The 15,535-nt window shown below is 37.7% G+C and overlaps 1 protein-coding gene across 1 annotated transcript in view; it reads right to left on the bottom strand.

The window, feature by feature from the left end:
• Nucleotides 1-6,476: 6,476 nt before the first annotated feature.
• The window catches only part of TBC1D32 (TBC1 domain family member 32), a 127,258-nt gene continuing 118,199 nt past the window's right edge, over nt 6,477-15,535 (bottom strand). The window contains 1 exon segment of the mRNA XM_081094753.1: nt 6,477-8,332. Coding sequence (XP_080950879.1) covers nt 8,213-8,332 — 120 coding nt within the window. The 3' untranslated portion in view covers nt 6,477-8,212.

Below are 15,535 nucleotides of genomic sequence, written 5' to 3'. Positions count from 1 at the left end.
GATAGTCTGAGAAGTCAATGGTTGGTGGTGGTTGCCTTGGGGACATTTAAAATAAGACCTAAAGAATGAGAGAGGATTAGGCGGGTGAACAGTGGCTGGTATGGTGGGCTAGGACGATTGAATGTGGGGAATACATAAAAGCACAGACCCTGTGATGAGAGGTCCTGTAAACAGCACAAGGAATGGACAGAGGGTGTGTGTGGCTACAGAGAAGAGATCCATTGAGAGAATAAACCAAACATATCACCAAGGTTTGGACCATGTGGGGTTTTCAGCCATGGTCCAGTGAGTCACTCTCTCCCAAGGGAAATAATTGACTATAGAGATTTACACCGGACAATGGCAACAGCTGAACATTTTCATTGTCTTGGGTGCTATATCTCAGAGGAGCATAGGACAGGAATTCTTGTTCCAACCAGAGTCTGGGTCTCACTTTGAGGGAAAGTACCCAATAGCTATGAGAAGAAAGAAAGCACACAGGTGACAAGCTAACCTAGCTATGTGACTCTGAGCAAGTCATGTCCCCCTTCAGAACCCCACCTCCTCCTCTAGCCACCAAGAATTTGGGCCCAACACTTTGTAGGAATTCGTTGAATCTTTGGAGATAGACTCACTTTCCAGCCATGAGCTTTGTCTAGAGGGGAGCTATTATTTTTCCCCTGTAAAAGATCTCTTGAAATACAAGAACATCATTTAAAAGTGAGATCTTTGTGTAGGTGGATATGTTCCAGTATTAGATGAGAAGGGGAATAAAACCACATCCATTTAAAATCTGACAGAGGACCAGGGAGGATAGAACCCTCTTGGTCTAATGACAGGACTAAATTGGGCTCTGTTTCAAGCTGCCATTGAGTTTCTGAGTTCTTTAGAAGGAAGATAAAACAACCTCAAAAAAGAATGATGTGTATTAACGGATTAATTTCCAGAGCATTCACAGGTGCCATTTATGTTGCAAGTCTTCCTTCCTGAATTGTGTTCAATTTTCAATGGAGGGGTTATGTGAAAGCAAATAGATGAACCTGGTTTTTGAGCCTGAGTCTGAGATACAACTGTTAAATTGGCTTAGCGGAGAAATCTAAGAGGATGAGGTCAGAGGAATGGGATGGAAAACATACACATGGTGCAACTTCTTCACTCAGTTAGGCAACCAGATCTCTGGAAAAGGACTATTAAGCCAAGACATTCTTCAAGACTGAGGCTGACCAGAGATGCCTTTTAGTCCATGGGGAGTTATCCTGTTATTCTTCCGGAGTTTGAGAAGGCTTATCAGGAGCTAGGCACACATACACATAACCTTATTCCCTGTCTCTTCTCCCCAATTTTCTCCGGGGACTATTTCTGAATATTAGAAACATGGAAAAGAATGACAGATTCTCCTTTTCTCTCTCCTCATGTAGGGATTTCACAATTGAACTACAGGGCCCTGTAGAATTCTTTCTCTCTCAGTGATCAACAAGAGGCAAATGTGAGTGCTTCAACCTCAACAAGTGGTCTGAGTTGAATCTACCAGAAAAAAGGTGATTGAAACCCTCTACTTTAGGCCCTAAAAAAAAAGAGAGAAGAGTGCAAATTGGTTTGCCTCAGTGGGTAGAGCATTGGTCTGGGGATTGAAGGGCCTGGGGTTCGATTCCAGCCAAGGACAAGGGAGGGAGGGAGGGAGGGAGGGAGGGAGGGAGGGAGGGAGATGAGGGGGAGAGGAAGTATTCTTCACTGCAGTATGTGACATGATATAATTTGAAGACATTAAAGTTAGGTAAAGCTCCAGCCTGAGGAATAGAGAACAGGATGTCTTCGAAGGAGATCAGAAAGGATCAAAGCAGTTGGTCCCCTAAGGAGAATGAATGCAAATAAAGATGCGGGAAGGTGATGGAGAAGAGGTACGGTAAACGTCCTGAGCAACAGCTTTATCCAGGGCCAATGCTGTAGACACACAGCATTTTAAAACAGCATTAATCCTATTGTCAAGACCCTCTCACAGAGTAAAAATAGTACCAATGGTGGCCTTTCAAAGTTACATCCTTTCATCTACTCTCTATGGTTGTTTTATACAGTCAGGAAGATTCTGAATAGGGCTTTATTTTAGCTTTGCTCTCATTAAGGTCTCATAAACTCAATTACTTAATATTCCTTAAGAATTATAGCTTGAAATAATAATTTTCTAATTTTTCATTAGAAAAGTTTAGCAGTGTTCATTCTAGCTATCTTTTTTTTTTAAATATATTTTATTGATTTTTTACAGAGAGAAAGGGAGAGAGATAGAGAGCCAGAAACATCGATGAGAGAGAAACACCGATCAGCTGCCTCCTGCACATCCCCCACTGGGGAAGTGCCCACAATCCAGGTACATGCCCTTGACCGGAATCGAACCCGGGACTCTTCAGTCCGCAGGCTGACGCTCTATCCACCGAGCCAAACCGGTTTCAGCCATTCTAGCTATCTTGAATAGATTCTTATTCTAAAGTTGCTGAATGTTTTAATTGTCCTTTTATTATGAGATACATGTTGTATGATGTTTTGCACATCAGAGGGGTTGCGCATACAGATACTTTGAATACAATAGATCACTATACAATATACAGAATATTTTCCTTGGAATTATTCTGTCTTTTCAATAATGATATTAGGCATGTTGTATGTAATCAGCTAGATCTGTCACTTCTAATTCCTTTCTGTTTTTGTGTATTTCTTTAATTCTCACTTAAGGATATATTTTCTATTGCTTTTTCAGAAAGAGTGGGAGGGAGGGAGAGAGAAACATCGATGTGAGAGAGACACATCCAACGGGGGCCAGGGGTTGAGTGGCAACCCAGGAGGGCTGATGCTCACTGAGTACCAGTCAGGACTTGTTTTTTGTTTGTTTTCATTTAACTCTTTAGGGAGAATTGGTTTTTCTGCTATCCTGGTGAGCCCAAAACTGAGACACTTCTCATGTATGCCTGAGGCCCAGTTCAGCTTTCTTCCCCAGGAGGGGATATAGACTCAATGTGAAGTGTGGGTCAAGAACCGGTAGGACCAAAGTTTGTAAACATTTTTTTCAACCAGAGGAACATGAAGAGTTTGAGCAAGCTCTTCCTGAGTATGGATATAAGCTCAAACATAAAATAATGGGAACAAGAGAAATAGAGCTTATTTTAATCTTATATCACACTTTGCAGATTCACTGGCAGATAAGCTTCCCTAATTACTGACTTAGGGGCCAAGAACCTACACTAAATATGCTGCATCTATTCCCGTTCAATATGGCCTCCTCGCTCCTGATAACTTTCTACATCCTTAGCAAAATAATCAGGAACTTAATCTAACCTTATCTTATCTGCTTGCATATTTTAATCTTCCTGCTAATCCTGAGCCCAACTGAAAAACCCTTCTATTTACACACTCCAGTGCCTTTTCACAATTTTCCAGTAAGCAGTGGTTTTACATTCATTGAAGACAATCGAACTTGGGAATGTTTTTTCAACATACAAATGATTCTAAGTAACAAAATGAAGAAAGTAGAATTAGGTTACATTTGCTAAAAATTATCATATAGGATAATGTTTAAAATACATAACTGCCATCAAATTTAAGTTCGCTGATGAGATAGCTACCCTAATGGCTCTCTTTAGATGTCCTAGCCTTCATCTACAGAAACAAGACTTCCTCGACAGTACACATATCTGCTAGTTAATTGATATTGTTGTAAACAACCTGGGTTATTAATGATCAGGGAAGGAGCAAAGGGAAGGCAAATATTATAGGCAAGATTGGGTGACATAGGGAAGGTATTTTCCTGTCAGTTACACCTGGGAACAGGACCACTGCAAACCAGGAAGATCTGAGATACATAAGCGCCTAAACAAAGGAGTTCTCCCTCTTGGTTCTCACTCCAGGCTGCAGGACTCTTAACGCTCCTGTATTCACCCACATGGCCCACAGCCATGTGGACTTCACACAATGGACTGATGGATTAGAACTAGCCTGATGCTGTGCTGGACCCAGCTCCACCATGGAACGGAAACTCTGGGCACTGGCTTTGCTTCTAGCTCTGCTAAGCCCCTAGCTGCACCACTTCCGGGACTGGTTTAAGGGAAATGGAACTTCAGAAATGCAGGGATGTAATTCCATGCAAATAAAGATCACTCATCCTCCCATATGAACCTTAGAAAATTCTTTTTCTCAAGATATTATGAAGACCCAATCCCTTAATATTCAGTGGGAAAAGGGATCCCCCACTTCCACCAGGGAACACCCCACTTCCACCGATAGCAAAATGGTATCTATTATGTCCACAGAACTCTTTGCTAGTTGGTAAAGATATCAATGAAGGATACAAAGAAACTTTCTTAATTGTAATTACTAGACAATATACTTAGATTCTCAATATGAAATCTAATAAAACACCATGAAATTAAGAACATACCCATCGGCACACATCAAAATTAAAAAGAGGGACAGGAATGGGGAAACTCAAAGCAAATAGGGTATTCAATGCTGTATACAAAATTAACCACCTTATTATTTCAATCACTTAATGCAAGATTGATTTCTTCCTCAGCTCACAATCCAATGTGGGTTGGCAAGAGATTTTGCTCTTCGCAAATTCAAGCATCCAGGCTCCAGGGGCACCAGGAAAGAGAAAAGAAAACTCATAGAGAAAGCACACCTGCTATTTATGCTGTGGTTTGCTCATTAACACTGGTTAAGCTGATCAAACGCTCTGCAGTATACTTAGCCCAGGAAGAGGAAACTGACCAGTGAACATTACCAATCTCTGCCATACCCATCATCCATTCTAATGAATACATTTTTTAGGTCAAAATAATTTCATGACATTAAACAAAATATTAATTTGAAAATTTTGCTTTGAGGGCAACTAAAAGAAAAATGTAGGCAGTTATGGACACAGTATGAAGCATTTTGTTTTCCATTTTCTGGTGATTTCCAATAAAACTATAGTTAATTATATTTGATGTTGTAAAAGAAAAGATTGTATTTTAGAGGTGCTCTATAAGAAGTGAACTTTAGCATTTTTATAAAAGGTTAAATAAAAATGTGCTATTCAATAAAAAATAGCAGGTACATATCCTGATAACAGCAGTTCAACATTTAAATACTAGATTAGATGATCAAACTTGAACAGCCAACATTTTAATAACTGTCTCCCCCAATGTATCTCAAATGTACTCTATTAGCAAACACGACAGTCCAATTATTTCCACGGTGCTTAGCATTTCATGATGGCCTATTGCCAATAGAAGATTATGGGGTGGGAAACATGCCAAAGAAATTAACTGATTTTAAAGGCTAAAATGTTGCTAGTGCTGTAAATTTAGGTTTATATGAAGCTAACGACCTTGACCCTGTTTAAACTCATCTGATAAGTAAATATATTGGCACCGACTTAAGTAATAACTCTCTTACTATCCTGCCAAAGAAAAGTAGATGTCAATTTTGTTACAAAGAACATTAGTAAAATTCTATGTCACATAAAAGTAAATATTAATTTATCACTTGAAAATAGAAAACAATTTAAAAATGCACTGATAACTCATGGTACATCAATCTGGTCTACATCACTAAATCTAGAATATGAAAAATTAACCTATTAAAACAGAAAGAAAACAAAGAAAAATTGGGCAAACTACAAAAATATGTCTAACATTGGATTGTTCAGGACTTTTATTTCTTTTCTGTTATATTTAACTAGCAAGGAAAACATGAGTAGAAAATATAATCTGTTACTCCCACAAAAATCTGAATGAGGGAAAAGATTAGAACCATAGGTAACCAAGTGCCTGACCCACAGTAGGAATTTAATTAAGGCATATTGAGTGACTAAATGAATAAATCAATAATAGAGTTGAAAGAGGATTGAATTTAAAGGTTCCAGGCGATGCAAACACCAACTAGCCACACAATGGCAAATAGGTATAATTGATTGAATGTCTAGAAGAGCAAATTAGAGCACCCCATAATTTAATAATCATAAATTCAAGTAGAATTCTGTTGGGAAGTTAACATGAATTTATGAGACTTACTCTACCTTCCCATATTCTTTGGCATGAGAAGACATAACTATAAAGATTACATTTAAAAAAATATGTATTTCATTGATTTTTTACAGAGAGGGAGAGAGAGAGGGATAGAGAGTCAGAAACATCAATGAAAGAGAAACATCGATTCAGCTGCCTCCTGCACACTCCCTACTGGGGATGTGCCCGTAACCAAGGTACATGCCCTTGACTGGAATCGAACCTGGGACCTTTCAGTCCGCAGTCCGACGCTCAATCCACTGAGCCAAACCAGTTAGGGCTAAAGATTAAATTTTGAAAACAGATAATCAAAGTTTTATATATGTGCACTTAAATTTTCATAAATTTGTATACATTGTATAATAAAAATAGTTTATTACAATTCTGTACAATGTACGAGGTCCCTTCACAAATTAAAAATAAATTTGTCCTACAGACTTATAAATAATTGAAAACAAAACTGAGAGGCAAGAGAGGACTGTATTTATTTCTATTCTAAAGAGTATTCTTAAAATAAAGATAGGTGCAAAAATAATTCAGTGTTAGCAATACAATAGCTAACATGTTAATAGCTACTGTTGGCATTTATTCACCAAATTGCTCATTGTTTATGTCACTGTCCATAAGATATTTATCAAATGAAAATCATAGCTTTCTGGCTCCAGCTGAAGTCACTTTTCCAAACTGTAAGTGTTATTATCTAGATCTTACTTCACTTTCCAGTCAAAATCACCAATGGATATTACAAAATTAAGTTACAGTTTCTTCTGCACTAACATTTCTAATTACCATGTAAGAAATTTTTAAAAAGAAATAAAGCTGTAACTTTCTTAGGACTAATAACAATACTCAGGAACAGAATGGAAAAGAATGAAACCATAAACATGTATTACAGGTTCTGTGGAAGAGCTTTTCAAAATTAAGTTTGAAGTACACTACTAGTAAGCTTGGTGTTTTGGGTCACCTAGGACTCTCTTACTTATATCATCCAGAGATAAAGTGAGCAATATGTCAAATTAACTTGCTCAATTTTCTTTCCTCTACTTTTTCAATGCCCTTTAGGAAAACCATTACTGAAATGCTACTGTTGGCATTTACAACATAAGACCTGATTTTGGAAGGTTGATATTGCAATAGCTTAAAAACCACAAAATTGAAAACTGTATAGTACCAGATGTTTCAACATCCTAAAAGGAAAATGAGTTTTTGGGGGAGCCATTTTGGGTTGAAAAGGGGGGCGGGGGAGGAGCTTCAGAATGGTTTTAATGGTTGACTTAAAAACTTGTTGAAATTGCTGACTGAAAAATTAACAATTTAATATTTTTATGTATTATCTTTCATATATTAAATGTGGCAGTTATAAGAAAATAGACCCTAACATATTATATTAATCTCATTGAAGCAGAGACTTCTATTTAAATAAAACATATTGTTGGTAATTTAAAATAATTTAGAAATCTATTCTTCTTAATGTTTTCAATTCAGTACAAATCAAATCTATCACCAAGGAAAATGCATAACTAATAAGAGTGAAATGCTTATCAGTATGAAATAACTAATCTATCTTTTAAATGAACCATGTAGAGACTACATTTCACATGGAGAATTATAAATTGATATAGGTATCAAAAGCAATTCCCAGAAAAACAATTATGTCTGGGGATGACATTTTTCCTACAACTTGCCATGATAAATATCATTTGTTCCTCCACATGTCAAATAAGCAGCTGTGGTTTTGTCTATTTTCCTTAAATGTGCAGAAAAAATTCAAAAAAAATAATAAAGAAAACAACTGTCTTTTCCTTGACTCTATGGACTCTTTCTGGCTAGTAAAGAAATCATTTACAATATTGCTGTTTTTTCCCAAACTCGTTAAAAAGATATTTTAAACATCTGGTGAAACAGGAGATCTAGGTAGGAAATAACTATGAAACATGAAGGGCCTTAGGTTAGCTAGATCTGACTCTATAACAACCATACAAAAAAAGCAATCTTATAAAAATGAATTCATTTCATATCAAAAATTGAGCAAATGCCTACTTGAATACATTATTACATTAATAAACTCAGTATTGATTTACAATATGTATATTCCACAAAGCATATGTTGTTATGAATGCAGATAGGCAACAATAGTGTCCCTTCATTTCCTTTTAAAATAAACAAAACATAAAATTAAGTTGTGTGTTTTATGATCTCTATGTGCTTTGCACTCTAATGTTCCGCATGTCTCTCAGCAACACTGGTCGGTAGTTTTGTTCCAAAATTTCCATGTATTCAAAGTAATCACTCACTCGAAACCCATGCAGTGCTTCTTCCTGTCAAAAAATGTAAAGGAGCAGTTCATTAGTTCAGATAGACACACAATTCTAAGTTTATAAACTTTAAATAGTTGATGTGTCACTTTTTTCAGCTACAAACAAGGAATTTCATGTTGTTAGTAAATGTGTACTGTTTTTCATTTAGTAGGCTGTGTATGTATATGACAGCAAGAAATCATGTACCTATAAAACAAGGTTGTCTGTTTTCAAACCAAAATATGCTCTACAGCTAACAAAAAATAAAACAAACTCTTAGATAATGAAATCTTCCTAAGAGATAATGAAATCTTTTTATTTATTTTTTTATTAAATCTTTATTGTTCAGATTATTACATTTGTTCCTCTTTTTTTCCCCCCATAGCTCCCCTCCACCCAGTTCCCACCCCACCCTCTGCCCTTACCCCCACACTGTCCTCATCCATAGGTGCACAATTTTTGTCCAGTCTCTTCCCGCATCTCCCACACCCCTTTCCCCCACAAGAATAGTCCATTCCCTTTCTATGTCCCTGATTCTATTATAATCACCAGTTCATTCTGTTCATCAGATTATTTATTCACTTGATTCTTAGACTCACTTGTTGATAGATGCATATTTGTTGTTCATAATTAGTATCTTTACCTTTTTCTTCTTCTTCCTCTTCTTAAAGGATACCTTTCAGCATTTCATATAATACTGGTTTGGTGGTGATGAACTCCTTTAGCTTTTCCTTATCTGTGAAGCTCTTTATCTGACCTTCCTTTCTGAATGATAGCTTTGCTGGATAAAATAATCTTGGTTGTAGGTTCTTGGCATTCATCACTTTGAATATTTCTTGCCATTCCCTTCTGGCCTGCAAAGTTTCTGTTGAGAAATCAGCTGACAGTCGTATGGGTATTCCCTTGTAGGTAACTGAGTTTCTTTCTCTTGCTGCTCTTAAGATTCTCTCTTTGTCTTTTGCTCTTGGCATGTTAATTATGATGTGTCTTGGTGTGGTCCTCTTTGGATTCCTTTTGTTTGGGGTTCTCTGGGCTTCCTGGACTTGGAAGTCTATTTCTTTCACCGGGTGGGGAAGTTTTCTGTCATTATTTCTTCAAATAGGTTTTCAATATCTTGCTCTCTCTCATATTCTGGCACCCCTATAATTCTGATGTTGGTACGCTTGAAGCTGTCCCAGAGACTCCTTACACTATCTTCGTATTTTCAGATTCTTTTTTCATTTTGCTTTTCCAGTTGGGTGTTTTTTGCTTCTTCACGTTTCGAATCTTTGCCTTGATTCTTGCGCTCCTCTGGTCTGCTGTTGGGTGTCTGTATAATATTCTTTATTTCAGTCAGTGTATGCTTAATTTCTAGTTGGTACTTTATCACAACATCGAGGGTCTCATTAGATTTCTTGAGGATCTCATTAACTTTATCGGCGGCTTCTAGACAGTTCTTGAGAGACCTTAAAAGTGTGGCTCTGAACTCAATATCCTCCATTGACAGTCTTGTCCTGTTTCTTTGTCTCCGCATTTTTTATGCTTTCTTGGTGCACCCCCTAGTGGTCTTTGTGCGCAGTCTTGTTTTAGTTAAGCCTTGATTGTTGTCGGCAATACCGGGGGTGATTTGACCTCCAGGCTAACTGGCTATGAGAGTCAGCTGTGTCTGCAGTGGGAGAGCTTCTGTGCAGGATCTCTAGGGCGGTGCTAATCTAGCCTTTGCCTGAGGCTATCCGGCAAATGGCTCTGCGCAGGGCTTGGGCGGGGCGGGTCGCACGGGATTAAACAGGGCGGGCGGAGGGAGCAGTTATGGCTGCTCTCAGTCCTGTCCCCAGAGGCTCTGCCTCTCAGAGTCCCAGCAACCACTGCAAACCTCGGAGAGAAAGCTACCCTCGCGTTCCGACCGACGCTAGACAGCCCCGCTTCTCCCGTTTGAGTCTGGGTCCCTAGAGACTCGCCCAGAAGTGGAGCTCAGAATCTGAGACTCCCTCCTGATTTAAAACGACAACCGCGCCCTCAGCCGCCAGCCTGCTCTGCACGTACCTCCGCACCTTTGTATTTTCCGCACTGCGCCTCCTCTGAGCCTCGTATGCTGTTCTCTTTCCTTCTAGTTGAAGAATTTCCCTTCAGCCAGCCTTCCTGTGGTTCTGGGTGATGTCCGTTCCATCTTTTAGTTGTATTTTTGAAGTGGTTGTTCGAGGCAGCTAACTCCGGTGTTTACCTATGCCACCATCTTGGTTTCTCCATGAAATCTTCTTAAGAAGACATACAAATGGCCAAGAAATACATGGGAAGATGCTCGGCTTCACTATTAGGGAAATGCTAATCAAAACTACAATGAGATAACACCTCACAACTGCCAGAATGGCTATTATCAACAAGTCAAGTAATAGCCATTCAAGTGGTTGTAGAGAAAAGAACTCTCATTCACTGCTGATGGGAATGTAAACTGGTACAGCCACTATGGAAAACAATAAGGAGCCTCCTCAAAAACTTAAGAATAGAGCTACCATTGACCCAACCATCTATCAGAAAAACTTGAAAACATTTATCCACAAAGATATACGCACCCCTATGTTCATTGCGGAACTATTCAAAGTGGCCAAGACATGAAATTTACACTGGGATCACTTAACCAATGTGTCCTTCGACGGATGAATGGATAAAGAAGATGTGGTGCATACATACTATGGAATACTATTCAGCCATAAGAAAAGATGAAATACTGCCATTTGTGACAACATAGATGGACCTTCAGAATTTTATGCTAAGCCAATTAAGTCAGTCAGAAAAAAGCTAAGAACCATATATCACTGATAAGTGGAATATAAAACTGAAACTCCTGGACACAGTGTGGAGGTTACCAGAGGGAAGGGAGGAGGTGTAGAAAAGAGTAAAGGGAGCCAAATACATGGTGATGGAAAATGATTTGACTTTGAGTGGTGGGCATACAATGCAATATACAGATCATGTATAATAGAAATATATACTTGAAACCTATATAATCTTATTAACCAATGTCACCCAATAAAAAGGAAAAAGTATAAAGGAAAAAAGTAAGGTAAGTCACTTTGAGTGGGTTAAATAGAAATAAAGAGTTGATTTTTTTAATCACCAGGAAGTGACATAAAAGTTTACCACAAAAGGTGTAGAATTGACTCTACACTGAGATCATTTAACAAAGAGTTTGCAATAATGTCAAATTTCACATAAGAAGCAACAAATTACATAATAACAGTCACATAAGAGAAGGGGTTTTGTGAACACAGCTCTGCTCTTTACCTTTGGTAGACATGACCCTTTGTATGCTGTGTCTGACCTATAGTATGAAAAATAACCTTACCAGATCAAAGGAGTAGAAACACAAACAACCTACAAGGTATGTTTCTTCTGGTGGGTCACTCCTAGGATGCTTGGTAAAATTAAAAATGCCTGGTTATGGCCCTAGCTGGTTGGTTCATGGGCTAGCGCTAGAACATCAGCTGCAGACTGAAGGGTCCCGGGTTCGATTCCAGCCAAGGCCACATGCCAAAGTTATGGGCTCGATCACCAGTGGGGGGCATGAGGGAGGCAGCCGATCAATGATTCTCTCTCATCATTGATGTTTCTCTCTCTTCCTCTCCATTCCTCTCTGAAATCAGTAAAAACGTATTTCAAAAACAATACCTGGATATCATATTTCAAAAACTTTTGAATCCTGATTTTGGCATTCTGGATTCAAGCCCCAAAGTTGACATTTTTACATCGTCTAAAAGTTTCAAGCTACTTGAGAATCTGTACTGATATCTGACAACTGAGGCCTCTGTCATGAAAATTCTGTTTTAAAAGGTCTGGGAGTGTCTTGATATCTGAGCTTAGATAAGCACCCTAGTGACTCTTAGGATCAGGGAAGTTTAAATAGTGTGGTTTTGGATAGAATATAAGGTTCTTAAACATTTAGAATAGAGTATGTGGCTCTTAAAGATTTTTGATTCAGCTGAAAGTCAGATGACTAGCGAGATGATTCAATTTTGGCTGGGTACATTAAGAAACATATCTTGATCAGATGCAGTGTAAATGAATGTTCTGGAGGTAGAGCTGAAAGTTATGTAAACGCCAAGTATTACTATATGTTATGTTATACTAAGACCTCTTGGAGCTAAAGGGGGAAAATGGGAACAGAAGTATATAGTCTAGATTTTAACTCAGTAGAAAACCCAGTTTCTTTTGCTGTATTCGCTACACATCTCTTTCTTAAACGAGAACAAGAGAGGGATGGGAACAGCATGGAACAGGAATGTAGAAACTCAAATAAGTTATTTTTAAGAACCTGTAATGTGCCCTAACCAGTTTGGCTCAGTGGATAGAGCGTCGGCCTGCAGACTGAAAGGTCCCAGGTTCGATTCTGGTCAAGGGCATGTACCTTGGTTGTGGGCACATCCCCAGTAGGTGTGCAGGAAGTAGCTGATCAATGTTTCTCTCTCATCGATGTTTCTAACTCTCTATCCCTCTCCCTTCCTCTCTGTAAAAAATCAATACAATATATTTTTTTTAAAAAAACCTGTAATGTGCCAGATAATGTTTAAAAGTACTTTAACAGGGATCACCTCATTTCATTCCTCAAAAACCTTATGTAATAGGTATTATTTCACATTCAATTATACAGGTGAAGAGAATGAAGCATAGAAAAGTAAAGCAACATGCCCCAGGTTACAGTTAGCAACAGAGCCAGAATTTTAATTCAGGTGACTTCAAGTGATATAAGGATGGTGCAGAAAACATCTATAAACCAGTTTACATGACACTGAACATGTTTTACATATCCCCTCAGATAGTGAATTATTTGTAATATTATGTACACTTTTGTCTCTGAAAGCTTAGCACTCCATTTGTTTTTCTCAGTCTGATCTCCATTTCTTAGCCTGCCAACATGTCCTGGAGCTACAGCTGCAATAGCAACACACAAACAAAATCCCGCTTGACAACTAACTGATTGGGATGAAACTAATCTGATTTTTTCATAATTTTAAATTGATTTGCCAGAATATGCAAGATTTACTTGAACCATTTTAATTAAGAATTTTGAGCCTTCACAGTCTAATATTCACTGGAAGGCAATCTTTTCTTGGCCTGGCATTTCAGTGACGTTTGTCCCCAAGTTGAATTCACAAACTAAAATCAAGATCACTGCCAGCCTCTTGGCATGCTTAGAGGAACGCAATAAGGCCAGTCTGTATGTGTGCCTTCTGTGTGTGCATGTGTGTGAGAGAGAGACAGAGAGAGAGGGGCACTGCATTAACAACAACAACACAAACTTTAGATATTCATACTGGCTGAGATATTTGAGAACATTTATTTTGTTGGATGATATTTTTGTCTGGACTCCAGAATTTCTAAACCATCATCTGTCACAGATGAAAATGTTCAGGACCCCATGTCCAAGGACTACGTTTTTTTTTTCTTTAATATATGTTTTATTAATTTCAGAGAGGAAGGGAGAGGGAGAGAGAGAAACATCTATATTATATAATGACTAGAGGCCCAATGCACGAAACTCGTGCAAGGGGCTCGGCCCTCGCAGCCCTGGCCAGCCCTCGCAGCCCCAGCTTCATCTGGAAGGTCGTCCAGAAGGACATCTGGAAGGTTGTTTGGCTGCTCAGTCTAATTAGCATATTAGCTCTTTATTATATAGGATTCCATTTCCTTTTAAAAAGTAGTTTATTATAAAAGAAGTATTGGGAGGTTGGGTGAGGTGTGGAGGAGGTCAATGGGGGGGAGGGGAAGAGAGAGACATCTGTAATACTTTCAACAATAAAGATTAATATAAAAAATTTTACAAAAAAAGTATGAGCCCATTCTTTTTTTATTTTTTATTTTTTAATATATTTTATTGATTTTTTACAGAGAGGAAGGGCGAGGGATAGAGAGTTAGAAACATCGATGAGAGAGAAACATCAAACCAGCTGCCTCCTGCACACTCCCTACTGGGTATGTGCCCGCAACCAAGGTACATGCTCTTGACTGGAATCGAAACTGGGACCCTCAAGTCCACAGGCCGACACTCTGTCCACTGAGCCAAATTGGTTAGAGCTGAGCCCATTCTTTAAAAATAAAAAACCCATGTAAATACATACAAATATAGTATATATAAAAAGTAAAAGTCTCCTATTCTACTTCAGCTTCTTTCCTCTCAGAAGCAATTATTACTAAATATGCAGAGTCAGAAAATAACATGTAATTTAAAAGAATATTAGCCTGGCTATGACAAATACTAATGGAGAATTGTTAAGGTTTTTTTTTTTCTCCCTTAGTACTAGGCTGAGATTTTAGATCAGAAAGTATAAAGCATAATTTCCAAGATTTAATCCTTATGACTATAGTGAAAGGAGGAATTTTTGAATAATATAGCTATTCCTGACTTAAGGGATCTTCCAAGAGATATATAAAAAAATCACTTCATTAATCAAAATTTCATTATTGGTTAATATGTCAGTAAGTGAAAAATGGTGTACATAAGTTTATGTACTTTGCAAACAAGAAGGCAGGACTTAATAGAGTAGTGAAAGGGGTAGTAAATGCATATTTAAATAAACTACACTGGAATCTATCTCATAAGAAAAGTAACTGCCCATCAAAGAGATCAGTGAAGCTGAGACCTACCTGCTGAAAAAAAAAAAAGTCAAGTCAGTATCCGACAGGCATTTCTTCTAATCCCTTAGATGACTGCAAACAGCAGGAGTAAGAAATAAGGTTTGTTCCAGGACAAGTACTAACAATTAATCCTTTGCCAGCATGTCCTTAATTTGGATTTAAACCAATTCAATTAAAATTTCAGTAATTTAAATATGATTTAGTAAAGATAATTTTCTCCTCTCATTTAAAAATTCTTTAGTTTTAAATTGATAGCACTATGTGCAGAGAACAACAGAGTTTTGGGACACGTTATAATGAGGTCAACATTTGCAAACTCTATTAAATTTTCCCGGCAACAGTCAAGAAAGAGATAAAACTGCAATAGTCACCACCATTAATCAGATTTAGAGATGATAAAATATAAAGACACATTTGTGGCAGGACGGAAGGTAAGTGACAATCATTTGAAGAATTTAGTAATGTTTGATATTCAATGTGAATAAAACTAAGTTCATTCATCTTTCCCTTTATATTTTATATTTTTGTTTATTCTATCAACAAGTATTTATTGAGCACCCACTATGTATTAGGTACTGTTCCAGGCATTGAAAATACATTAGTAAACAATATAGA

Source organism: Myotis nattereri (assembly GCF_964212035.1).
Source record: "Myotis nattereri genome assembly, chromosome: 6".
Lineage (NCBI taxonomy): Eukaryota > Metazoa > Chordata > Mammalia > Chiroptera > Vespertilionidae > Myotis > Myotis nattereri.
Note: the sequence above shows the minus strand (reverse complement) of the source record. Positions and strands in the feature narration are given on the sequence as shown.